This window comes from Squalius cephalus, assembly GCF_949319135.1.
Source record: "Squalius cephalus genome assembly, chromosome: 11".
Lineage (NCBI taxonomy): Eukaryota > Metazoa > Chordata > Actinopteri > Cypriniformes > Leuciscidae > Squalius > Squalius cephalus.
In genome coordinates, this window is record NC_137132.1 from 22,671,945 (window position 1) to 22,698,843 (window position 26,899).

Sequence of the window (26,899 nt, forward strand, 5' to 3'; positions counted from 1 at the left end):
AGAACACGTAAAACTGCGCCGCTTTATCACAACAATGAATTCGACATACACAGTAACATCTATGATAACCAGTGTAGTATTAAACCTTACTTTTCTTGCGGTTAATTAATTTTAATGAAATAAAAGTGTGATGAGGTTTAAGAGTCAGGAAGGAAGAAGACAGGGGTCAGCGTGACTGGTACTTTATTAAAATAAAGCAAAACAAACTAAAGTCATGCACAACGCGCATTCACCGTGGCAACCGCGACGGCACAAAACAGTTCAAAAATGAGAGCTCGGATCCACCGGTTTTCTTTCTCTGCGTCCAATTTTCTCTTCAGTCTCTCTCTCGTTCCAGCGCGGCTTATAAGCAGTCTCTCCAAGCGGATCACAGCAATAAGACACAGGTGTTCGTCATTTGCACTTGACCTACTTGCGTCCCACGCTCTTCTCTTCTCTCTCCCATTACAGACCGCGCTGAACCATGCCCCCCTCGCCACAAAAAGCATGTCATTATAAAAATAGAACTTAGCCTCATCCATGAACATGATTTTTCGATTCCCATCTGACTGATTTACATCCACGGTGGAGTTTAAAACGACAGTTCCCATCATTCCCGCTCCTTCACATCGTCATCAAGCTACGCCGTTGTTGTTGTTTGGAATGTAGCGCCCTCTCGTGACAAAAAATTCTTGCATATTGTAGCTTTAACCGGTGGTAAAATATTCTCACCGTCACATACCTAGTATATTTTTATATAGATATAATAGGCCTACCTGATTTTGAACACAAGAGGGCAGTATAGCACTATGTTTGACTTTATTTATGTATTGTTTAGACTAAACAACCATTCTGGCAGTTTTTAAACTTAAAATTCATTCTTAAATTGAAAAAAAGAATAAAATGTTTAGTTGTGATGTTTGTATACTTTTATATAGAAATAAATGGTATATAATTACATTTTTAGAAAATTTGAGGCTTTTAGTTTTTCCTTTTTGGACATTACTTTAATCCCTCGCCATAGCAAAACCGTTTGAGATATTTATTATCCGTTCACAATTTAGCATATTTAATGTATTTTCATCATGTTGAAAAAGTTTGGTGGGAATAAAATAAATAGTTTAAGAGGAGTGGCTAAAAATTCATAGGCTGATTTTGCAAAAAAATCCACATTCAGAACAAAATATCTGACTTCCTTTTGCTCTGAGCTAATGAACGTAAATTAGAAAGTTGTCCGGCTTGATGAGAACAATATAAAAACAATTTTTTTTTACTGTATTTAAAACTAACCCCCCCACTTTTGTCAAAAGCATGTTGAAAGTGACACACTTCCTGCTGCCAGTTGGTGGCGCTATAACTTTGAATCACAATAGTCACATCCATCTGATCGGCCTCTTACCACGAACACACTGCTGAAGTTTCATCAAGATCAGTTAATGTATGCAGAAGTTATAACACACTTCGTGTCTCTCTTTTCTCGCCATAAATTCGTTTCCTCACCACGGCCAAACCGTTCAAGATATCAAAAATCCGTCCGCAATTTAGCATCCTCAATGTCTTTACTTCATGCTGACTGAGTTTGGAGGTGATTGAATGAATTCTCTAGGAGGAGTACATCACATTCCACAGCAAGCGTTTTCCAAACAACCCATAATAGCTGACTTCCTGTTGGGCTGGCGTGAAACTTGACAAAGGGAAAGTTGTTCGGCCCGACGAGATCTATATGTGTACCGAGTTTCATATTAATTCATGCAAGCGTGTTTGATATATGGACCAAGTTTTCAGACCCTGTTCAAGAGGGCGCTGTTGAGCCCCCCTGCCACGCCCGTTTCTGAAACTTTTCACATGTCTACTGGCTAATAAGTGTTATGTGTCTGTCGAGTTTCATCCAATTTCAAGCATGTTAAGAGTCTCAAACGCATCCGAAAAGAATATTAAAACTTGATGCGTTGCCACGGCAACAGTATCTAAGATATCAATAATCCTTTCACAGGTCTACATCTGCCCTGTGTTTACATTATACACATAAAGTTTGAAGCAAATCGGGTAAAATTAAGAGGGTGACTTCAAAGCATTTTGAAAGTGACACACTTCCTGCTGCCAGTTGGTGGCGCTATAACTTTGACTCACAATAGTCACATCCATGTGATCGGCCTCTTACAACGAACACACTGCTGAAGTTTCATCAAGATCAGTTAATGTATGCAGAAGTTATAACTAGGGATGTGCACGAATATTCGAATTTTCGAATATTCGATCTGTAATTATTATTCGAATAATAAAATACTATTCGAATTTTATCGAATTTATGAAGCCGTAAATAATTTGCGGGTCGTAAATGCAGTGAATCCCTGATGAATCCCAAGCACTAACTCGCAGTTATAATTAAATGCACTGGGTGGCACTGTGGCGCGTGTTTAACAAGTTGTTTGTATTTGATCATAATGTTGTCGTCTGCCTCGCGAAGTTTGGAATTACTAGTCGAAAATGAGGTTACTAAATGATTTTACAAAATGGAATTACTTTTGATCAAATTAATTAATTAATCTGGAGTTATAATATCATCACCACAATGAGAAATCACATGAAATCCAAACAGCAGTCGACTGAGGAAAGACAGCTGTTCATCACTGCATCACGACTGCAGGTAAGCGCAGCTGTAGTGCGAGTGATCCGAGATGATAACTTATTTAGCAAAATGATTTTGAGACATATTCTTCCTTTACGTTTTCTTTGAGAGAGGTTTAAGAACAGAAAACGCAAAGTGCTGTTAGAAACTTAGAACTAGAACACCTTATCTTTGTTTCACTGAAACGTCTGTCAGCGCAGCGCGTTTTCTCGAGCATAATTGCTGGCGGCGCCCCTGCATGTGGATATTATTGTTTTTCTCAACATAAACGTGAAACAATATAAACACGATAATCATATGCCGACTCGAGTATGTGTAACGTTCTGTAGATAACTGGCGCAATCTGCTACTCTGCTTTATTAGGCGTTTTTTCCGTTCGCACTGAGCTTATATCCTTTTGTTCTTTATATTTTTTTGTTTACACATAGGCCTACTGTTTAATGTTTTCAATTAAAAGAAAACTTTAACATATATTATAAGATTGTTGTGTATATTGCGAGCTTGTTGTGTATATTGCCTAATGGTAAGCTTCTTCAGTGGTGACCAAAAAAAAATTACCTTAAAAAAATAACACCTTTTTCGTTAAACTCATTTAAATAAACGAATATTCGAATATTCGAATTTTATGAGCCCGAATATTCGAATGCAATATTTTTGAAAAATGCCCATCCCTAGTTATAACACACTTCCTGTGTCCCATTATTCGCCATAAATTCGTTTCCTCGCCACGGCCAAACCGTTCGAGATATCAAAAATCCGTTCGCAAGAATTCATCCTCAATGTCTTGACTTTATTCTCACCGAGTTTGGTGGCGATCGGATGAAATCCCTAGGAGGAGTATTTCACATTCCATTGTATGCGTTTTCCAAACAACGTATAATAACCGACTTCCTGTTGGGCTTTTGTAAAACTTAGAGCACGAAAGTTGTTCGGCCCGATGAGATCTATATGTGTACTGAGTTTCATATTATTACATGCAAGCGTGTTTGATTTATGGACCAAGTTTTCGGACCCCATTCCAGGGGGCGCTGTCGAGCCCCCCTGCCACGCCCCAGTACCAGCTTCAGTCCGGCCCTGATGGCCACAGGTTCTGACGTGTGTGCAAAATTTCAAGAGTTTTTGAGCATGTTAAGGGCCCCAAAAGTGGCAAAAAGGCAAAAAAAAAAATAATGAAGAAAAAGAAAAAGAAAAAAAAAAAAAAAAATCCTTACGGAAACAATAGGGCCTTCGCCCTTTCAGGGCTTGGGCCCTAATAACAAATAATCCTACCGAAAACAATAGGGCCTTCGCCCTTTCAGGGCTTGGGCCCTAATAATAGTTTATTAAAACACACAGAAACTCAAATGTCTACAACCCACCAAAATAAAAGTTCGGTCTAACTCAAATTAATTAGAAAGAAATTGCACAGTAAAATGTATTTTAAAATAACATTTTTTTCAAAAACACCATTTCTAAAAGTAAATTTGTATTTGTGTCTATAATGCTTTAAAAAAAAATTTGTTGAAAATTGTCAACTGATAAAACCTGTGCTTCAGGGACCATATTCATATAACATCTAAGGCTAAAGGTAGCTCTTAACTGACTGAGTTAGATGGTGATTAACACTAAACAGTAGAAAATCAGTCCAGTCTCCCCAGCTGTAAATGTCATTGGCTGTTAAAGTCTTGTGTTGCTTATAATAAATTGACATGTTGATAACACTTAGTATTTCATAATGCTCTCAATTACATGTCGATGCATACTGTATGCATTAGTGAGTGTGGTGGTGCTTATGGGGTGACGCTCTGGGATGGGTGAGTATGCGGGGGGGGGGGGGGGGGGGGTTATATTAGAGTATACTCACTACAAAAAACTAGACTACACCACTGCTGCACTCTACTCATCCCCGACAGCTGCTGAAAGAGGTTTGAATCAACAATTAATCAGTTTTGACTGTGCCAAGTTCTGCTTTTCAGAATTGATTGTTTTGTAAACCTGTCAGACTGTAATGCAGGCTTTGCAGTATGTATGATGTGGTCCCTGCAAGCTTTAAGTACCCTAGACACACAGAAGGAAAACTCTGAGCTAGGCTATACAGCCACTGACGTGAACCCTTTGATGAGTGCTTGTGATTCAGTACTGACCTGTTGGAAGCGTATGTCCAGATCAAAGGTAATTGGCTCTCTGGGATGGCACACAGGACGGAAGCTATACTCGACACTGGGAGGAGCCGTGCAGGGAACCAGTTTCACTGTGTAAGTTCCTGAGTAATCCCTCACCTGAAGGAAAGTATTTCAACACTTATCAGGAAAGACAGTAAAAGACCCAATAATGACAAATACAATCATGAGCATTATGGGCCCTATCATACACTTGACGCAATGCAGCACCAGGCGCAACGCAAGTGTTTTTTGCTAGTTTCAGCCTGACGCAGTTATCATTTTCACGTACTGCACGTTGTTTATATAGCAAATGCATTTGCGCCCATTTATGTGCCCATGGGCGTGCTGGTCTGAAAACGAGGTGTGTTCTGGCGCATTGATGGCACATTGCTATTTTGAGGCAACAGAAATAGACTGCGCCATTGACCAACTGAAACCTGGTCTAAAGTCAATGGTCCAATATTTTTTTTTAGTAACGTGCGCCTATAGGTGGGTCCACAACGCCCGTACACTCTGCTTATTAAACACACAGGGATGCACAGCAGCACAGAAACATGCCAAATATTAAAAATAAAAGGATTACAATGTAAAAGATTATTTTTGTGTACATAAAGATATGGTGGAATCCGGCTTGTCCCGTACGTAGATGGTCTGCTCACGCTCTTTAACCTGATCTGTAGCAGATCTGTTTGTGCTCTGGAGACGCGTTCGGTCTTTCCACTATCAAATTCCTTAGTGTAAATAGCGAATCTGCCATGGCGTGAGCGCAACTGGCATTTAAAGGGAATGGGAGATGAGACTCTGATTGGTTTATTGCACGTAAAGCCCAAAACACACCCATTACTCAATAAGAGAATCTAGACAACCCTTTTAGACCATGCGCCTGATGCGCTGACCATTTTTCCCGTCATTAAACTAGCAAAAGTGGATTCGGACACGCCCTAAGTGCACTTGCACCCTGCGCTTAGGGTGACCACCCGTCCCGCGTAGCGCGTGCGCGCGCACAGCGTTTGAAGCCCAATTCATGAGTCCCGCAAATTGAGACCGTGTCATGCATAATCTATGCTTGCTCAAAAAAAAAGTTGGTCGCTCTCCTCGAGCCCCAGGCAGCTAAACGAACATTACTTGACAGTTCAGCATGCTATTGTTGCCACACCCACCCCTCAGTTGAACTGCTGACTAGGTTGTTGTCAACTTTTTCGTTGTTGTCATGACAGCGCACGTACGCGCATACCAGACACACTGGGAAGGAACTTTTAGATGCGCGCTTTCCAATTCGAAAAATGGAGAAAGAGTCTGAGAGAGGCACCGCCATCATCAATTAAAAAGAGAAGGTGTGGGTACAAGAAAGACTGGGAAAATGAATATTTGTGGCTGAAAGGTGTTGAGGGGGATACCAAGAGGGCTTTATGTGACCTTTGCAAAACGTCCTTCTCAATCGGACATGGAGGGGAATACGATGTCAATCGTATTTTTTTTTTAAATACTTTTTTATTATTATTACTGTTTCTGTGGTGTTGAGCAACTACAATTCATGTTAATCCTATAATTTTATATTATAATTTATTTAAAGTGAATAAATTGTAATGAAAAATAAATAAATAACATTAAATAGTAAATCTTAAGTGGAAGTGCATCTGTCAATTCATTGAATGTTCAAAATATTATGAATCTTTATTTAGAAAAAAATACACATTGGTTGGCCTATTCATGAGCATACATCAGCAATTACACGTTTAGGGGAATAGGGCATTATTAATATACCATGTAAGGTGGTATGTGCTAGAAATGGGTAAACCACTATCAGTGAGTTTGCCCGTGGGGTGGGGGCACCGCCGCACCAGGCAGTGTCCCACATTGTCCCTCAGAAACATACCCCTTGTCCCCCCTTGAGATTATTAGCAGGTGGTCACCCTACCTGCGCTTTAGACCATGCGCTTAGATCGTTAAAATAGGGCCCATAGTATCAAGAGCAGACTTTGCTTTGAATGCAGAAAAATCAGACACCCTGAAGACTTACAGCAAAATCAGAGATGAAGGTCCATTGCTGCATTGGCTGGTTGTATGTTGGCTCACTTCTCACCAAGCTAAGGTTAAAGGTCAGCCCAGGGTGATCCGCACACATGACCATGGAAGTCATAAGGGAGGCTGTGTTAACAGAAATGTTATTATTCTGATTGAACACAAGTAAGATCGCATGACACTGCCTCATCGTTACAAGTTTCAATGAATTGACCCAGGCCATTATATGAACAAATTTCAAAAGAAATGTATCTTAATTCACCCCCAAATAAATTTTTTAAAAATTAATTCATAAAAATTTGAAAATACTCAAACATTACATTTGGCATCAACTGTTATTTACAAAGGTACTTTACAATTATTTTAATTGAATTACAGTTATAAGAATAGAGTTATAACAAGAGCTGGTTCCAAAAATAAGCTTCATTTTCTATATTCAAAAGATAATTTCTTGTGACTTATGACAAGGATTTATCTTCACAGATTCATCCAGTTGTATAATTGTTTTCATGAAGCTGTGATCCAAAAAAGCAAATGAAAGACAAATATTAGAACCAGATGAAATCATTTTACAGGTACCTTTTGTATATTTAATATAAGTTAAGTTATAACACACCTGAATGTGCAGTAACAAAGAGCCCCCGAAAACGTGCTTCTGTACGGAAGTTGACTACCAAGCGACCTTGTTCGTTTATGCGCATGCTTGTAGGATAGAGGGCCCCTAAAAAATCAATTTCACATAATGAAAAAATCCATATAAACTACTGTTCAAAAGGTTTGGATCAGTAAGATTTTTTGTAAGTGACAATAACAACTTATACATTGTTACAAAGGAATTCTATTGTCAAACTGTTTTCTGTTTTTCCATTCATCAAAGAATCCTGAAACAAAATGTATCTCAGTTTCCACAACAACAAAAAGAACATTAAAAACACAAATTTTTTCACCATAAATAAATGTTTCTTGAGCATCAAATCAGCATATAATGATTTCTTAAGGATCATTTGACACTGAAGACTGGAGTAATGATGCTGACAATTCAGCTTTGCATCACAGGAATAAATTACATTTTAAAATATATTCAAATAGAAAATTGTGCTGTCTTGCCTTGTAATTCAGCCTCTGGTGGACTACCAATGCCATCTCTCCACAAGATGGCAGTATCATAAACAAAAGTGAGACGCAGCTCCGACTGCAGGTCAAAGTGCTGCCAACCACCAGCGCCAACGGGTGAATGGAACACGTATGACACGTGCAGGGGCACACGCAGGGTCACATAAGACTGCACCAGGTTCAGCACCTACACAGGACAGAAAGGTCAATACTCTAGTAACTACCCAGATAACAGTTTTTGGAACCTACCTGGGAACCTACCCAGAATGAACATACTAATGTTCTCTGTTAATTAGTCAGGAACTCTTTCTTTACATAAATAGAATGTTCCCTTTAGTTCCCAATGTATGGTTATAAAAATAAAACCTACAGTAAAAATAACTGTAAGAGAGTTATGTACAGGTTGTCACAAAAACCTCCCTGAAACTTTCTTAAAAGATTTGTTTTTGGTTACAAAAAAGAACCTACATATTTTTTAGTCCCGAAAAACAAAACAAAAAACATGACATTATAAGGTCGTTCTGTGTTTGCTGGGTAGACAGTAGAGATGCGCGGATGGGCTATTATTTCATCCGCAACCGCATCACAAAACTCATCATCCGTCCGCCATCCAGCCGCACCAACGTTTTTGACCAATTTTCAAAACCGCACCCGCCCGCCATCCCCTGATTGGTGTATACATATATTTTTCATTTGATTGGTTCAACCGCCCGCCACCCGCCCGAATTTAATTAAAATATTATTTTTCGTCACGTCATCCGCCCAATCCGCGGTTTATCCGCGGAGTCCGCGGCTGTAACCGTCAACCGCGCATCTCTAGTAGACAGTCTCAAATAATTTAGCACATGAGAATTAGACTTCTAACCTCATGATTATTACACATATACTTTGGTTGCCAAAATAAAATCTTAACTATGTTAAAGGAACACACCGACTTTTTGGGACTTTAGCTTATTCACCGTATCCCCCAGAGTTAGATAAGTCCATACATACCCCTTTCATCTCTGTGCATGCCGTAACTCTGTCCGACCCACTGCTAGCCTAGCTTAGCACAAAGACTGGAGGTAAATGGCTCCAGCTAGCATACTGCTCCCAATCAGTGACAAAATAATGCCAACATTTTCCTATTTACATGTTGTGATTTGTATAGTCACAGCATGTACAAATAACAAGGTCACATGAGACACAGCCATCTTCTAACCGTATACATACTAGGAACTAGATTCTCAGAAGGCGAAGCACTGCTACTTCTGCGAAGTGATTTACTCCAACTCTGAGCTGCTCCTCACCACGAACTAAAGTCCCAAAAAGTCGGCGTGTTCCTTTAAGAGAAGCAAAAGGCTTTTGGAATGACTGTATGTACATATGTGCCACCAGCAGATGGTGCTGTTGCTCTTGCTTTACGTTAACTCTGCAAGCCTCATCAGTTTACCCCATAGACTGGTTTACACTGAAAAGAAATTATAAATGAATTGAAATAAAAAAATGTAACTCTCAAAATTACATTGACAGTCAGAATCACACATTTCTAATAGAAAAATGTATCCTAAAAGATTTGCAGTAAACTCAAATTAAAAGTACTTTAGCTGTAATGCACTGCAGCATAGTCCACTACTAACTGCTAACTCTTTAAGAAAGTGTTTTGGATAACTTCGCAGATCGACTTCACTGAACTTGAATGTGGCCTGTACACCCGTCCATCCTGACACTAGTCCACTTTCATTAACTGCAGAGTAAACCAACAGAGCCTGTGTCCATGGTGAAGATGAACGACTGGCTCAAACAGGCATGTAAACAGTTTTCTTCCAAGCTTGTTTTAAGGTCTACCCTTTCCAAGCTAGCTGTTAAAAGGGAAGAACAGAAAAAAAAGAGAAGTTTTTTTATGATCTAAAGGTCAGTTTTGACTCATTGTTGGCGAAAGACAAATAGTGGGCTGCTTAAACTTGAAGTACATAAAGCAAATGCCTTTGTCAATAAGCTAAAATGGATTGCCACAGCATAATGGTTTGATGTGATCTGATCTCACAACTGTGAAATAAGTTTAATATGTTTGGCATAGACTGGAAATCCATATATCAAGAGCAGGAGTCTAACCTTGAAACGAATTAAATACATTCCGGAATTGACATTGAATCAAAACAAAAGAGCGATGTTAGCCGCTTTTAAGGGCACAAAATACATTCTTACACTACCGTTCAAAGGAAGTCTCGTTTTCTAATCAAAGGCTGCAGTTATTGAAAGTCTATTCTTGTGATGCAAAACTGAATTTTCAGCATCATTACTCCAGTCTTCAGTGTCACATGATCCTTCAGAAATCATTATTATATGCTGATTTGGTGCTCAAGAAACATATCTTACTGTTATCAATGTTAAAAAACAGTTGTGCAGCTTAATAATTTTGTGGAAACCATGATATTTTTTTCAGAATTCTTTGATGAATTTAAAAGAAGAGCATTTATTTATAGAAATCTTTATCTTTACTGTCAATTTGATCAATTTAATGCATCCTTGCTAAATAAAATAATTTCTTTTGAACGGTAGTGTATTTGACCTGATGATGCTAAAGGCATGATGAAATGTAATTAAATAGTTTTCTTCTCTTTCCTCACCTGTCCATCAGTCCCGATGTTCCCTCCACAATCGTTGAGCAGTTCAGACATGTCATAGTAGCTGACAAACTCCCATAAGCATGCCTCCAGATGCAGATTTCGATAGAAACGTAGGGTATTTTGTCCCCTGAGGGTCGTGCTATACTGGTAGGGCGCAGTCCCGCCAATGGCATCTGGATTGCGGGTGGTGTTGGAGATGAAACCGTAGCGTGTCCGCACCTCTGTGAAGTCCAGCAGGTTTGAGCAGCGATGGTTTCCAACACGCGTGCCGTCTGGACTCAGGGTCAGTTCAAAGTTGGAGAGCGGCCGAGTGGAGACTACAGGTAACATACCTAACAATGGAATGAGGCAGATGATGTAACATGGATGTATCTGTTGTTATTGTTAACTAAAAGTCAATCTAAAAATATTGAAAATATTTTTTGACACTGGAATAAAGCATGCATGCATAAATAAATGGTGAGTACTATAAATAGTACTAAAATAACTAAAATTGAAACAAAAATCAATTAAAGCTAAATAGAAATATAAAAAACTCAAAAACTAATAAAAAATTACAAAACTACATAAAAAGTTTAAAAACCTAAACTAAAATTACAATGAAAATGGAAAATCTAAAAAAAAATCTATAAAAGTACATAAATAATACTAAAATAACACTGATCTGATCTGATCTGACAGACATTTGTGTATATATATATATATATATATATATATATATTAATTGTGAGACTACACAGAGTATTTGTGCTTTTCAAAAATGTCATACCACAAGTGTGCAAAAAACAATGTGAAGAAAATTGTGATAAAATATGAAAATTGATATAACATGTTAAATAAAAGTCATTGTGATTTATCAATGTATATGATTTCCTATATGCTGGACAGTCTGATAAGCAAAATCTGCTTACACTACAGTAGGAGTACTGACCATCAATATGGGGCATGGTGACAGTCAGTTTAATGAGGTTTGGATGGTCTGGATCTTCTGCTCCAGTGTAGCGCAGTCTGGCAGAGAAAGGTTCAGCTCCAACTGTGCCAACAACCCGAGGCTGGCACATACCTGATGCCAAAAGGAAGAAAAATGAAACATCAGCAGATTAAAGGGGCATGAAAAAATGTTTGCAACCCATTTTACTTCCATATATTTCTGAGTGAAATAGTAAATGTGCTAAATTTGTAAGATGGGGCTTAATGTTTTCTACTGGAAACCGATTGGATCACAATAAGTGGGTGTGAATTATGCACATTAAGACAAGGGCTGCAAATAAGTAAAAAATGTTATGCCCTTTTATGCAAATTTCCCTCCGTCTCATTCACATGGATGTATGTCATTATTTACATTGCACGAGTGCCCACTACTGGTGGAACGTCCTAAGCCCTTAAAGGGGGGGGGGGGGTGAAATGCTATTTCATGCATACTGAGTTTTTTACACTGTTAAAGAGTTGGATTCCCATGCTAAACATGGACAAAGTTTCAAAAATTAAGTTGTACGTTTGATGGAGTATTTCTGTACCAAAAATACTCCTTCCGGTTTGTCACAAGTTTCGGAAAGTTTTTTTCGAGTGTGGGCATGTGTGACGTCAGATGGGGCGGAATTTCCTTATATGGGTCCTAAGGGCACTTCTCCCGGAAAGGCGCGCGCACACCCGTAGACCAGAGCGGGAGAGCGAAAGTAGTACGCCCATCAAAGCGCTGTGCTCGGCTTTAGGGAAGTATTTGCCGGATTTGCAGATTGTCTAATGCTTAAGGATGGAGCAGTCCCAACGATAAAGGTTCACGGTCGTGCGTTGGAACCGCAGGCGGTGAGTAAAACTGCTTCAAATGTCTGTGTGTTGTTAGATATCGGCGCTTAAGCACAGCAAGTAAACAACATGGTCACGTATAGTTAATGTATCTATGGAGCATGCGATGTATGGTGTGTGTGTGTTTAAATACATTTGTTTAGCTGGCCACTGTAGGTGTATGTTTGTTTATTGTAAAACCACTCAAAACAACAATACACAAAGAGTGTGAAAATATGTTGAAATAAATGAATTATTTCATAATAAACCTAGGGGCCGTTCACACAAAGCGCGCTTCTTCATTGAAATGCGCTACTATTCCATTGTTTTTCTATGAAAATACTAGTCTGATGTGCAAAACTGTTCCGCTTGCTACTGCTAAGTCACATACAATAATCCATAAACCAATTCATGTCCTCATAAACCACGAGTAAACACACACAAATGTTGTAAAACTCGCGCATGACATGGTGTTCTAAAAACACTGCGCTCAAGTTAAAATCATTTCTACTTTTAAAAAACTCTCGAGACCTTGTGTTTCCCCCATTTCACTGCCCATCTCACGTTTTTCTAAGCAAAAACGCGTTCTGTATGTATGCTCGTGATTCTTTAGCTCCGCCCACACGGCACGCCTCCAGCCACTCGTTTTTTTCCGGAAAGACTCGGTACAGCCTATCTTTCTTTTATAAATATAATAAAACTAAAGACTTTTTGGAGATATGAAGGATGCAATACTACTCTATAGGTACTCAAGATTAATATGAGATTGACTGAAACTCAGTGTTTCACCCCCCCTTTAATCACTTAGAATCTGCTATGATTATGCTTTGTTATTTAAAGTTTTTCAGTTCACTTATGAATTTGTTTTAAGCTCCATTCTTTAGGCCTTTGAAGTTGAATGCACTTCAAAATGGCGGTGGTGTTTCCCCAAAGAAAAAGTGCTTAGGTAAGTTTGCAAGTCTATGTCTAAAAGTGGAGTTAAACGCAGCCCAGCAAAGTGTAATTCGGACCTTTTTTTCTCAGATTTGCTAGATATAAACTCGCAATTGCAAGTTATTAAGTCAGAAAGGCACGTTAGAAAGTCAGAATTGTGAGATATAAACTCGCAATTCTGACGTTTTTTTAGCATAGCAAGGCTAAAATTTTATCAAGATAAAATGATGCAGAGCTCTAGAAATAAATAAATAAATAAATAAATAAATCAGAAAATTAAATCAGACAACCATTTGTCTTTTCATCTTATTTTCATTTATTTTTTTGGCCCAGAAATGTTCTAAAACTGGTGCTAATTCTGTAATGCACTAAACTCACCGTCTTCCTGGCTGATGGAAACTATGGGGCTGGTGAGCTCCAGGCCTTCATCCCCATTTGAGTTGACAGCCCGGGCTGCACACTGCACACGTGAGCCTGCCTGGAAATACACTGAGTCTAATGTGATTGTTTTGGAGGAGGTGAAGAAGGTGTCAAAATCCACCTCCTTCATGGGGCTGGTCACACCGTCAGGTCCTGTAGGGGCACTGACCAGCCAGCGGTACCGGGTCAGGGTGTTATTGATGTGCTCCGAAACACAGATGGAGCCCGTCCGGTCAAAGTCAGGATACTTGGAGTTGCATGACTATAATAAATATAGAAATAAATTAACATACTGTATATCCTGTATATATACTGTATGTATGTATATATATATACTGTATGATGGAGACAGACAGACAGACAGACAGACAGACAGACAGACAGACAGACAGACAGACAGACAGACAGACAGACAGACAGACAGACAGACAGATAGACAGATAGATAGATAGATAGATAGATAGATAGATAGATAGATAGATAGATAGATAGATAGATATCTTTTATGTTCATTGTTTCCCTATATAGTGAACCTACCGTGACACAGAGTACGGGATATCCTGCGGCTGGCTGAGTATCTCTCGTCCTGCTTGTATCATCGTACTGCAACAAAGACACCACCACTGGCACAGAGGGGAAGGTCACGTCAGCCATACTGTTCGCCTCTTCAATGTAGATGATGCCTTTGGTGACCTGAAGGTTTGGAAGAGAAGCTATAATGTACACAGTGTGGGTCTAATAGACAGGAAGATTATATACCTTGTTTCCATATTCCAGGGCAAGCATATTTTGGAGTACCTGAATTTCTGCTACCATGTTCTCATCAGGTTTGAGGTGGACCGTGAAGGCCTCTCTCATCTCTCGCACACCATCATACAGGATTTCCACCTCTACAATGTGCTCTGTCTCTCCCTCTTTAAACTCCACATCTGCAGTTGGGAAATTGCCATATTAACAATTATATTCTTGGTAGTATTTATAATATTTAAATCAACATAAATTATGTTAATATAACAAATACTATTAGGAATACAATTGTTTTTCTATTTAAATCAGCATAAAATAGGTAAACTGAAAAATAATTGTATTCATATAGTAGTATTTGTTATATTTACTTATTACACGGCTTTGTGGAATCCTTGATTCTGATTGGTCAATAGTGCCATCCAGTGTTATGTTATTCCCAGATAACAACCGCTCAAAACAGATAACGCAGGCTCATCCGGGTTACTGAAGTCAGCAGCGCAAGGAACGGTTTTTCTTTGTGGATGTTTTGTGTTCCCTTTCAGTCGCTCACGTTCGACGTAACGTCGACGTGATGACGTAATTGGGATCACTTCAGGGAGCCCTATCAACTTCGAGTGTCTACAGAACGAGCCAATGAACGTTGGCGTGCGTGAATCGCGTCACGCGCCCCCGCCCCGCAGCGCGGGTATAAACAGGAAGCGGGCGCACGCACACATTGTCTTTCACTTCGGAGCCGAGCTTTCGTGAGACTTCTGTCTACAAAGAGATTCAGCCCTTGAAGACTTCAAAGAGATCTACTCTCTGCCTACAGTGTTGGTGTGACGGCGCGATCAGCGGTGGCCGCGAGCATTGCAGCTCACAACTGCTGTTTTCACAGCACTATTGTTCTGTGTTTGTGTCGGTTCGGTGGGCGTTTCCTTGTGTGTTTATTCACACCGCGGCTACCCCTGGGTGCCTCAGCAGAGAGAGTATTTTTCAACCTTTTATGTTTTTACTAAAAGAGCAACACAAGCGTGACCCTGCGTCTTTTTCAAGATGTCATTCCGCTTGTGCGTTTCTGGATGCCGTCATTCCCTGGCGCCAGCAGATGGCCACAGCAGTTGCCTCTCGTGTTTGGGCATTCAACACGCTGAGGCAGCTTTTGTGGATAGTTCATGTTCCCATTGCGGGAATATGACTATCGCAGCGCTTAGATCGAGACTCGCTTACCTCAAGGGAGGTGCTGTCCCCTCGCCTATGCCCCGATCTAGTGTCTATTCTGCCCCGCAGAATAGACCTACTTCGGTGCATGACCAGGGTGATCTGAGGATTACCGTGAGGGCTTCCCCGTCGAGTCATCCTCCGCGGGCCCCTCACGCCTCACAAGCGCTGTCGCCATTGGGGCTCCTTAGTGAACGTCTTGGTCCTTCTCCGTAACGACCAACCGTTTCCTTTGGGGCTCCAGCTGACGATCAGATGTCGATCGCAGCATCGGAGGGGGAGCTTCAGTCCTCTGGAGATGAAGACTCGGCTGCGTTGCCCCCCTCGGGGCGTGTAGCGTTGTCCGAGACGGATCCAGAATGGGCGGCTATGCTTTCCCGGGCCACCGAGAAGGTTGGGCTTGCGTGGAACCCTCCACCACGTCCCAAACCTTCTCGGTTGGACGATTGGTTTCTCGGGGCGGGCCGTGCTGGTTCTCAGTGCGCCGCCCCGGTACCTTTCTTTCCGGAAGTGCATGAGGAGCTGTCTAGGACGTGGAAGGCACCGTATAGTGCCCGAAGCCGTTCTAGTGGCTCCTCCCCCCTCGCCACCCTCGACGGCGGGGCAGCTAAGGGGTATGTGGATATCCCCCCAGTGGAGCGGGCCATCGCGATGCAGCTGTGTCCGGCGTCCGCTTCCTCTTGGCGGGGTAATCCACGCCTCCCATCCAAGGCCTGTAAGTTTTCGTCCGGTCTAACGGCGAAGGCTTACAAGGCCTGTGGACAGGCTGCTTCCGCCCTCCATGCCATGGCGCTCTTGCAGGTCCACCAGGCCCAGGCGCTCATGGACATGAACGAGGGTGGTTCTGACCCAGAGCTCCTCCGGGAGCTCCGTGTGGCAACCGACCTCGCCCTCCGGGCGACGAAGGAAACCGCACGTTCAGTCGGTCAGGCGATGTCCACCTTGGTGGTCCAGGAGCGCCACCTTTGGCTCAACCTGGCGGATATGAAGGACACCGATAAATATCGGTTCCTGGATGCCCCTCTTTCCCAGGTTGGGTTGTTCGGCGACACGGTCGAGAGCTTTGCCCAACAGTTCTCGGCCGCACAGAAGCAGACAGAGGCCATCCGACACATCCTGCCCCGGCGGACCGCTGCTGCTCGACGACGCCGCCATGCCTTGTCACTCCCGAGCCCCTCTTTCATCGCCAGCAGGCAGCAGTGGCTGTGTCCTGGACGCACTGACGCCTCCGCACACTCACTCTGCCCTTCGACGGAAGCAGGTATGTGTTGCACCACACACTCAGACCCCACTTCGGGCCGCTGTGCCGTCCGAGTCGGGTCCCTGCATTCCGCCGCGCTGCCCCACCCCGGGTACGTCTGTGGTGCCGTTGGTCCCGCTTGCTCGGTCTCTGGGAGCCTGGTTAACGCTTCCCAGCCCGTCTCGCTGGCTCATCCGTACCATCAGACTCGGCTATGCGATTCAGTTCGCCCGGCGTCCCCCTGCTTTCAGGGGCATTCTGTTCACCCGTGTTCTGGCGGACAGTGCCCCTGTGCTCAGGGTGGAGATCGCAGTCCTACTGGCAAAGGACGCGATCGAGCCGGTCCCTCCAGCCGATATGAAGACCGGCTTCTACAGCCCGTACTTCATTGTACCCAAGAAAGGTGGTGGGTTACGACCAATCTTGGACCTGCGCATCCTGAACCGGTCCCTTCACAGGCTACCGTTCAAGATGCTTACGCAGAAACGCATTTTCAAATGCATCCGTCCCCAAGATTGGTTTGCAGCGATCGACCTGAAGGACGCGTACTTTCATGTCTCGATTCTCCCTCGACACAGACCGTTTCTCCGCTTTGCGTTCGAGGGACGGGCATATCAGTACAAGGTCTTACCCTTCGGGCTGGCCCTGTCGCCCCGCGTCTTCACGAAAGTCGCGGAGGCGGCCATTGCTCCCATGTGCGAGCATGGTGTTCGCATCCTCAACTACCTCGACGACTGGCTTATTCTGGCCCAGTCGAGAGAGCAGTTGTGCGAACACAGGGACATGGTGCTCAGTCACCTCAGCCACCTAGGGCTTCGGGTCAACTGGGAAAAGAGCAAACTCACCCCCGGGCAGAGGATCTATTTTCTCGGTATGGAGTTGGACTCGATCAGCATGACAGCGCGCCTCACCGAGGCCCGTGTCCAGTCAGTGTTGAACTGCGTGAGCACGCTCAGACGCAGAACAGCGGCACCACTGAAACTGTTTCAGAGGCTCCTGGGGCATATGGCATCTGCAGCCGCGGTTACGCCGCTCGGATTGCTTCATATGAGGCCGCTCCAACACTGGCTCCACGATCGAGTCCCGAGATGGGCGTGGCAGAGCGGCTCGTGCCGGGTCCAAGTGACTCCGCACTGTCGCCAAACTCTCAGCTTGTGGTCGGACCCTTCGTTCCTGCGGGCAGGTGTTCCCCTGGAACAAGTGTCCAGGCACTCTGTGGCCTCCACGGATGCCTCTACCACCGGCTGCGGGGCCACGTACAACGGGCATGCAGCTTCAGGTCTGTGGACGGGGCCTCAACTGCATTGGCACATCAACTGCCTCGAGTTGTTAGCAGTACGTCTTGCACTGAGCCGTTTCAAAACGCTGCTACTAGGCAAGCACGTACTGGTCCGTACGGACAGCACTGCGACCGTTGCGTACATCAACCGTCAGGGTGGTCTACGCTCCCGCCGCATGTCACAACTCGCCCGCCATCTCCTCCTCTGGAGTCAGAAGCATCTGAGGTCGCTTCGTGCCGTGTACATTCCGGGCCTGCTCAATCGTGCAGCCGACGAGCTCTCGCGACAGCAGGTGCTACCGGGAGAATGGCGACTCCATCCCCAGGTGGTCCAGCTGATTTTCAGGCGCTTTGGGACCGCACAGGTAGATCTGTTTGCCGCCCCGGACACGTCTCACTGCCAGTTGTTCTATTCCCTGACCGAGGGGACCCTCGGCACGGATGCTCTGGCACACAGCTGGCCCCGGGGCCTTCGCAAGTATGCGTTTCCCCCAGTGAGCCTTCTTGCACAGACCTTGTGCAAAGTCAGGGAGGACGAGGAGCAGGTCTTGTTAGTTGCGCCGTATTGGCCCAACCGGACCTGGTTCCCGGAACTGGTGCTCCTCGCGACAGCCCCTCCCTGGCCCATTCCTCTGGTAGAGGATCTGCTCTCTCAGAGACGGGGCACCCTATGGCACCCGCGTCCAGACCTCTGGAAACTCCATGTCTGGTCCCTGGACGGGACGCGGAGGTTCTAGGTGACCTACCCCCTGCGGTAGTTGACACCATCACTTCCGCTAGAGCCCCCTCTACGAGGCGCCTCTATGCGTTGAAGTGGAACCTGTTTGTTGACTGGTGCTCCTCTCACGAGGAGAACCCCCGATCTTGCTCGATCAGAGCCGTGCTTTCCTTCCTGCAAGAAGGGCTGGAGCGAAGGCTGTCTCCCTCCACCCTTAAAGTGTATGTTGCCACTATTGCTGCACATCACGATGCTGTTGATGGTAAGTCTTTGGGAAGGCATGACCTGATCGTCAGGTTCCTGAGGGGAGCGAGGAGACTGAATCCTCCTCGCCCACTCTCTATACCCTCTTGGGATTTGTCTCTGGTCCTTTCGGCATTTCAGAGGCCACCCTTTGAGCCTCTGCAATCAGCTGAGTTAAAAATCCTGTCCTGTAAGACAGTACTCCTGGTTGCATTGGCCTCTATCAAGAGGGTAGGGGACCTGCATGCATTTTCGGTCGACGAATCGTGCCTAGAATTCGGCCCGGATAACTCTCACGTCATCCTGAGACCCCGGCCCGGATACGTGCCCAAGGTTCCTACCACTCCCTTCCGGGACCAGGTAGTGAACCTGCAAGCGCTGCCTTCGGAGGAGGCAGACCCAGCAGGACCTCAGATCAGCTCTTCGTCTGTTACGGAGGCCAGCAGAAAGGGAAGGCTGTCTCCAAGCAGAGGATGGCCCACTGGATAGTGGATGCCATCGCCTTGGCTTACGAAGCCCAAGGCGTGCCCTGCCCGCCTGGGTTGAAAGCCCACTCCACTAGGAGTGTCGCTTCTTCCTGGGCGCTGGCACACGGCGCCTCGCTGACAGACATCTGTAGAGCTGCGGGCTGGGCGACACCTAACACGTTCGCTAGGTTTTATAGCTTACGTGTTGAGCCGGTTTCTTCCTGTGTGCTTGCTTCTACTAGCCGGTAACACCGAAGTTCCCGCTCTAGTGTCGGCTTGCTGCGCCACTCCCTTCCTAGGAACGGATACGTGCGCTTTTTACTCCAGTCGAGTTCCCCATTTGGCGAACCCTGTGAGTTCCTCCGCACCCCTTCGGCAGTCGGACGTTGCGGAGCGTCCGACGCCAGGCCTAGTGCTCGTATGCTTGTGTAACTTGTGCTAGGCTGGGTTCCATATGTGCGATCCCTGCGGCGATCCCATATGTGTATTCTTCCACGACCAGCTCCCTGCGGTGAGCCCGTGTCTTCCCTTGGCAGAGTCTGCTCTGCCGTCACTGTCCGGTGTGTCTCCCCCTTCGGGTGGAGCCACCCCAGTGACATTCCATATGTTGCACTGCCCCTTCGGCCAGTCCATATGTGTATTCTCCACATGTTACCTCCCTTCGGGCAGGATGTGGCTCCGCAGCATTCTTTCCCCTGGAAAGGTACGCTTTCCCAGTGTTATTAAGAGTTCACTGTGTGGGGTATAATGGAACAGCAGTTGAACTCCCTCTACGCAGGTCTTCCACCCCAGCAGTTGGGGGTCTGAGAGTCTTGCGTAGGGCGCTGGATGTGGCAGCAACCGTGGCGTTTTCCATGGGATCCCAATTACGTCGTCACGTCGACGCTACGTCGAACGTGAGCGACTGAAAGGGAACGTCTCGGTTACTGATGTAACCCTCGTTCCCTGAAGGAGGGAACGGGAGACGTAACGTCCAGTCGCCACCGTTGCCACCGTTGCTGACCATCGCTGCATGGCCGTCACAAATCTCGGCTCCTCAGCGAAAAACAATGTGTGCGTGCGCCCGCTTCCTGTTTATACCCGCGCTGCGGGGCGGGGGCGCGTGACGCGATTCACGCACGCCAACGTTCATTGGCTCGTTCTGTAGACACTCGAAGTTGATAGGGCTCCCTGAAGTGATCCCAATTACGTCGTAACGTCGACGTTACGTTTCCCGTTCCCTCCTTCAGGGAACGAGGGTTACATCAGTAACCGAGACATTTGGTGAGCTAATAAAATATTAAAACAAAATGAATATTTTGTGTAGTTATTTAATTATGCCATCCAGTAGGCTATTGTGGACTCGCTCTCTCTTGTTTCATACAAATGCAGCTGCTGCCATTTTGTGACTATTGTATTGTAAAATAAAACAGTTTATCGATTTATCGATATTTTTTTTATCGATTAACAGTATCGATTTTAAAACAGTTTAATCTGAAATCAATATATCTAATCCCCATAATTATTTATGTGGCGAAATGCTATGTAATAAGTGGTATGACTGTATACCCTATTTCTTAAATTTGATCTTGCTGCGCTGCAACGGCTCTCTCCGCAAAGCTTTGTGTTTAAAGATTAAATAAAATATTTCAACTCAGACCAATATTTCGTGTCTAATTATTTACTTATGTGGCAAGTAGCCGTGTAATAAGAGGGATAATGTACATCCAGCCGGTTGTTCTCAAAATAACCCCCTTAAAGGTATAGCGGAGGATTTTCTTTTTCCGGGTGGATCATCAAGACTATTGGTCCTCCTAAGTGTCAATCATTCTGGTCATATGTTTACGTAAGGCCGTCGTACGTGCTCGTGCACACGATTCACACGATGGCGTGCGCTCAAAACACAGGTTGGGCTTCCCACTGATGCCTCAGTCGCGAAGTTTCTACTTGACAGGTAAAGTTTGGCATGCTATTTGGAGAAATCCATTTAAAATCACTGCTAGTAAAAGTTAATGTAAGCTATGATTAGCTCGTGCATACGTTTAATAGGCGTTCCCTCTCGGGAGCAGGTAGAGTGTTGCGCATGTGCATTTTTTCAAAAAGTGGAGAGGGCAGTTCTTTTCTAAAATTCGGGAAAATCCTCCGCTATACCTTTAAGGCTGATTAAGATCCTCATCATTCTGAGAGAACCACCGGCTGGATGTACATCATCCCTTACATAATTTATACTGATTTAAAAGAAAAAAACTGTTGTTTTCATAGTAGTATTTGTTTTAAATCAGAATAAATTAGGTAAATATAACAGATCTAACTATGAATTTTTTTTTTTTAAATCAGCATACATTAGGTAAATATAACATACTACTATGATAAATATAAATACTAAAAACTTTTTTTACAGTAATGAAAATTCTTTTTTTTATTCTATCTTATTCAATTTATTCTTTTGTATAAGGTTACTGTGAATGTGGGTTGGCAATGTTTTTATTGTTATGAAAATGCTTAATGTTCTTTGATCAGCATCATTTGCAAGTTAAAATTATGATTTTGGGGTAAAACATGTTCTTGTGAAATTCCCCGGTGAGTTGTCTTACAAAACTGTGCTATGATGTTGTGTTTGAACCCACCCTCAGAGATGGGATGGTAATCTTCTCCAGAGGAAGCTGAGCCGTCCTTTGTGTGGACCCGAACCACTGACACTTTGGATGTGTCTCCTGTTCTCTGGACTGGGATCCTCACCACTGAGATTTGCCCTGACTCACTGGGTTCACTGACACTGAACTTGGTTGCTCCAAACCTGATAATGGCCTCTGGGGAAGGAGGGTTGTGGGAAAGTTGAGATGTATGTCAGCACCGCATTATCACTTCAGTCAGTACTAATATCGACCAATCAGCTTGACCAGACTGATGATTAAAGATCTTTAAAGATTTAAAGGGATAGTTCACCCCAAAAAAATGTTGACAAAATCATACATTTATCTTTAAATTTATCGAGCAGATAAGTGCATTTAAATTCTACAATCTTTCTTTTTGATCCTGTTTGAAATATTTATTATGAAATAATGCATACTATTATACTAACAACTTGTAGGGTTTTCCTCTTTCCACATCTCCTGTACATCTTTAAAATCAACATTTCTGAATTTCTAGATAAAAAAAAAACTCAAAGCCTTACAGTACATTTTCTGCTCTTAGGCCAGTTAAGTACAGTACTTTCTAGGACAGAGATTAAAGAAATTGCAAGTGAACATAAGTGGGTACAGAAATGTGGGAAAGTAAGAGATAAAAGTCTTACTGTCAGCATCATCCTTTATCTTGATGAGTGTCTCATTCTGAGCCCCTATGGAGGCCCCAAACGGAGACTCACTTTTGGGGCTTCCCAGCACCAATCTCAGCTCCTCATCTTCCTCATGTTCAGTGTCATCCACGAGGATGAGGACACAAGGCTTCTCCACCTCACCTACACAAGTAACCATTTCAAGAGAGAGTTGTTGTTAAGAATGCATAAAATATGTCAGCACATCAAACAGCAAAATAATTATTTAGGAAAAATCAATGGATTTTCTTTCAGAATAAGTCTTAAACACACTTAATAATACCTGGTAAAAAGACAATGGTGGAGACGTCTGTGTTTGGCCTCTCATTGAAGTCCATCATGACTTGGGCTGTGCCTTGACGGCTGTAGCATCGCACACTTGACTTGTAGCTCAGATCTCCGCTCCGGTACACAATAGCAGAAATCCGTCCATCATTCTCATTACCCGTGTACGTAGGATCCCGGAATTGCACCTTGGGCACTAAAAAACAAAAGTCTCATATTTAAACATCATAATTGTTTTGGCCTTGTTTTTGCATACATTATTTTTCGTATAAGACCGCTCACAATCTGAGATGGAGTCGTTTATGTTGATTGTAGCTTTTCCTGGTTCTCCCAATATGCCATTCATGGGCATACGGAGAACCAGCTCAAACTTCTCTGGCCCTTCTAGCACCGGCTGTCCCAGGTCATCCAGGATCGTAACCTTGAACGTCTGCATGTTGACGCCCGGGGAAAAGTCCAGGTTCTTACTAATCCCAACATAGTCCACACCAGCTGTATTAAAGATTTGAAGAAAGTCAGTGGGTCAATGGAGAAACAAATTAAGAAAGTTCAGTGACAAAAGAACAATTTCCTCTCACAGGTAAATTAACATTGGGAAAATAAATGCCTCTCTCAGTATCATAGGACTGCAGGAATGGCCAAACTTTTTGTCCCGAATAAGGCAAAATAAATAAAGAACTGATATTATGCAAAGATGCAAAGAGAATAGCTACAAACCTCACAAATGCACTAACCAAAGTTCAAAACTGGTTAAGTCAAATTTGTCTCATTCTTAACACCAAAAAGACCATTGTTATGATGTTTACAAAAAAACCTGTGAAGCCAAATACTGTAAAACTTGATTGTAAGATGCCCACTGAACAACCACCAACAAGAAGCAGATCTATTGTGTTTTTGGGAGGAGAGGAATTGGAGTTGGTAACTCAGTTTAAGTACCTTGGGGTTATAACTAGACTCGAACCTCACTTTCACAAAACACATAAAAAAGGTAACTATTGCTATAAAATGTAATTTACATAATTACAAACAAATCAGGTCTTTCATTACAACAGAGGCTGCTAAATCCTATCTCCATTGTATGATTTTTTTCTCACATTGAACACTGCTTTACATTCTGGTCATTTGCTAGTGTCACTGCACTAAAACCTATGGAAGCTTGTTTCTGCCACTGAATAATAAATAAATAATAATAATTGTGACTTTTTATCTCACAATTCTGACTTTTTTTCTCACAATTGCGATATATCAAGTCAGAATTGTGACTTTTTTTCTCACAATTGCGAGATATGAAGTCAGAATTGAGAGAAATAAAGTCGCAATTCTGAGAAATAAAGTCGCAATTGCGGGATATAAAGTCACAATTCTGAGAAATAAAGTCGCAATTGCGAGATATAAAGTCGCAATTCTGAGAAATAAAGTCGCAATCGGGAGATATAAAGTCAGAATTGCACGATATAAACTATTCTGTGGTAAAAAAAAAAAAAAATTCTTTTTTTTCCTTAGAATTGGACTTTATATCTCACAAATGTGAGTTTATATCTCACAATTCTGAGAAAAGATCTCAGAATTGCGAGATATAAACTCGCAATTGCGTGTTATAAAGTCAGAATTGCGTGATATAAAGTCGCAATTGCAAGAAAAAAAGTCAGAATTCTGACTTTATAACACGCAATTGCGACTTTATTTCACGCAATTCTGACTTTATATCTCGCAATTCTGAGATAAAAAGTTGCAATTATCTTTTAAAATGTTTTATTCTGTGGCGGAAACAAGCTTCCATAAAAACCCATTGATCAACTCTACAAAAAAGCAGCCAGGTATGGTATTTGATAGGAAACCACAGTCGTTTCACCTTAGTTCAATTTTAGAGAAGTATCAACTCCTAAGTTATGAAAATCTCAAAATATTTAAAAGTAGCTGTCTTATATATAGATCAATGAATGGAATGGCCCCACCACCCCTGGGGGATTTTATCAAAAAGAGAAACAGTGAGACTAGTACTAGGTCAATTACTCGGGGGGGATTTTGAAGTACAATTTAGAAAATCTACTTTTGCACAGAACATCCTTTCTATTAAAGGCTGCACAAATTGGAACAGTATGCCAACGGAAATTAGAGGTAGCACCACTTTTGTTTTGTTTATGAAACAGCTTAAAAGATGGCTGAATAACATTAGGTAATAACTATGCATAGGCACTTTAAAATATGTAACCCTGGATCACAAAACCAGTCACAAGTCACACGGGTAAATTTGTGGTAATAGCCAACAATACATTGTATGGGTCAAAATTATTGATTTTTCTTTTATGCCAAAAATCATTAGGATATTAAGTAAAGATCATGTTCCATGAAGATATTTAGTAAATTTCCTAGCGTAAAAATATAAAACATTTATTTTTGTGAGTAAATGCAGCACAATCGCAAAAAACATAAATGCACAACTTTAAAGGAGATTTTCTCAACGTTTTGATTTTTTTGCACCCTCAGATTCCAGATTTTCAAATAGTCGTATCTCAGCCAAATATTGCCCTATCATTACAAACCATACATCAATTGAAAGCTTATTTATTCAGCTTTCAGAAATCTCAATTTCGAAAAATTGACCCATGTGACCTTTGTGGTCCAGGGTCACATATGCACTTGCAGATAGGTAGATTTATATATTTATAACAAGCACTTTGGGATGTCTATGCACAGGCATTTTAAAATATGCACTTTAAATAATTATTATAACAAGTACTTTATATAAGTATAGGTACTTTTAATACTTTTTAGCTATATTAGACTGATAAAAGAATACATTTGTGGTTAGCAGTGTTGGGTGTAATTAATTACTAAATAATCGAACTGTAATTTAATTACATTTCCCTTGAAATGAAGGTCCCCGGTTCGAGCCCCGGCTCAGCCAGGAGTCCTTTCTGTGTGGAATTTGCATGTTTTCCCAGTGTCAGCATGGGTTTCCTCCGGGTGCTCCGGTTTCCCCCACAGTCCAAAGACATGCAGGTTAGGTGAATTGTACATGCCAAATTGTTGTAGGAGTGTGTGTGAGTGTGAATGTGTCTCAGTGCTCGGTTGTGTCAGAAAGGGCATCCGGTGGAAAACCTGTGCCAAATCAAATGTGTGTGTGTGTGTGTCAAGAGGACCCTGCAAATGAGCGGGAATAACGCTAGGAAGATGGAGTATTTTTAGATCATGGTAGATAGAGGCACTGAAGACATTGTCAGTGTTGTAAAGCCTGTGGGGCTTGTAACAGCATATTATTGTCTCATGAATACAAGGTCGACAATGTATTATTTTAACCGAACATGTTGACAGTAATTATATATAAAAGCGTCTGCACAAAGAACTGCCATACAGGTGTCTGTCTGAAACATACCTTCGGCTGAAACAGGGTCAGTCTTTCGAGACCGCACTGTGACCGTTCCGGTTTTGGAAAGATCACTTCCTGTTCTCCAAACCCGGACTTCGACATAACCGTCACTCTCATCTACATGGTACTCCAATTCTCCGAAATAAAATACTGGTGCTGTTAGAAAATAAAGAGAGATGTTTAATGGAAGGAACAATCTAGATATGAGCATGATCACTACACGAGGCATGTCATAAGATAAAATAAAATATTTAGACGAACTGTTATTGTTCATTATGAAAGTCAGTGGGGTCCAAAACAACACTGGACCCCTGTGAATTTAATTATGACAAAGAAACCCAAATATATTTTGTGTTCCATAGAAGAAGGAAAGTCATACAGGTTTGTATTGAGGGTGAATAAATTATGACAAATTATCCCGTTA

At 42.7% G+C, this 26,899-nt stretch overlaps 1 protein-coding gene and 1 long non-coding RNA gene across 2 annotated transcripts in view; one reads left to right on the top strand and one right to left on the bottom strand.

Annotated features, from left to right (window-relative positions):
* LOC307166689 overlaps window positions 1–26,899 on the top strand; it is a 428,201-nt gene that overhangs the window by 40,678 nt on the left and 360,624 nt on the right. The gene's annotated exons all lie outside the window — the stretch shown is intronic.
* frem2b (FRAS1 related extracellular matrix 2b) overlaps window positions 1–26,899 on the bottom strand; it is a 104,590-nt gene that overhangs the window by 15,440 nt on the left and 62,251 nt on the right. Inside the window, exons 7-20 of the mRNA XM_079885169.1 lie at window positions 26,482–26,631; window positions 23,388–23,597; window positions 23,104–23,301; window positions 22,800–22,964; window positions 22,132–22,314; window positions 14,430–14,560; window positions 14,169–14,324; window positions 13,590–13,893; window positions 11,425–11,556; window positions 10,494–10,825; window positions 7,879–8,071; window positions 7,388–7,492; window positions 6,770–6,897; window positions 4,732–4,866 (exon numbers count right to left, since the gene is read on the bottom strand). Of these exons, the coding sequence (XP_079741295.1) occupies window positions 4,732–4,866; window positions 6,770–6,897; window positions 7,388–7,492; window positions 7,879–8,071; window positions 10,494–10,825; window positions 11,425–11,556; window positions 13,590–13,893; window positions 14,169–14,324; window positions 14,430–14,560; window positions 22,132–22,314; window positions 22,800–22,964; window positions 23,104–23,301; window positions 23,388–23,597; window positions 26,482–26,631 (2,522 nt within the window). The remainder of the gene's footprint in view (window positions 1–4,731; window positions 4,867–6,769; window positions 6,898–7,387; window positions 7,493–7,878; window positions 8,072–10,493; window positions 10,826–11,424; window positions 11,557–13,589; window positions 13,894–14,168; window positions 14,325–14,429; window positions 14,561–22,131; window positions 22,315–22,799; window positions 22,965–23,103; window positions 23,302–23,387; window positions 23,598–26,481; window positions 26,632–26,899) is intronic.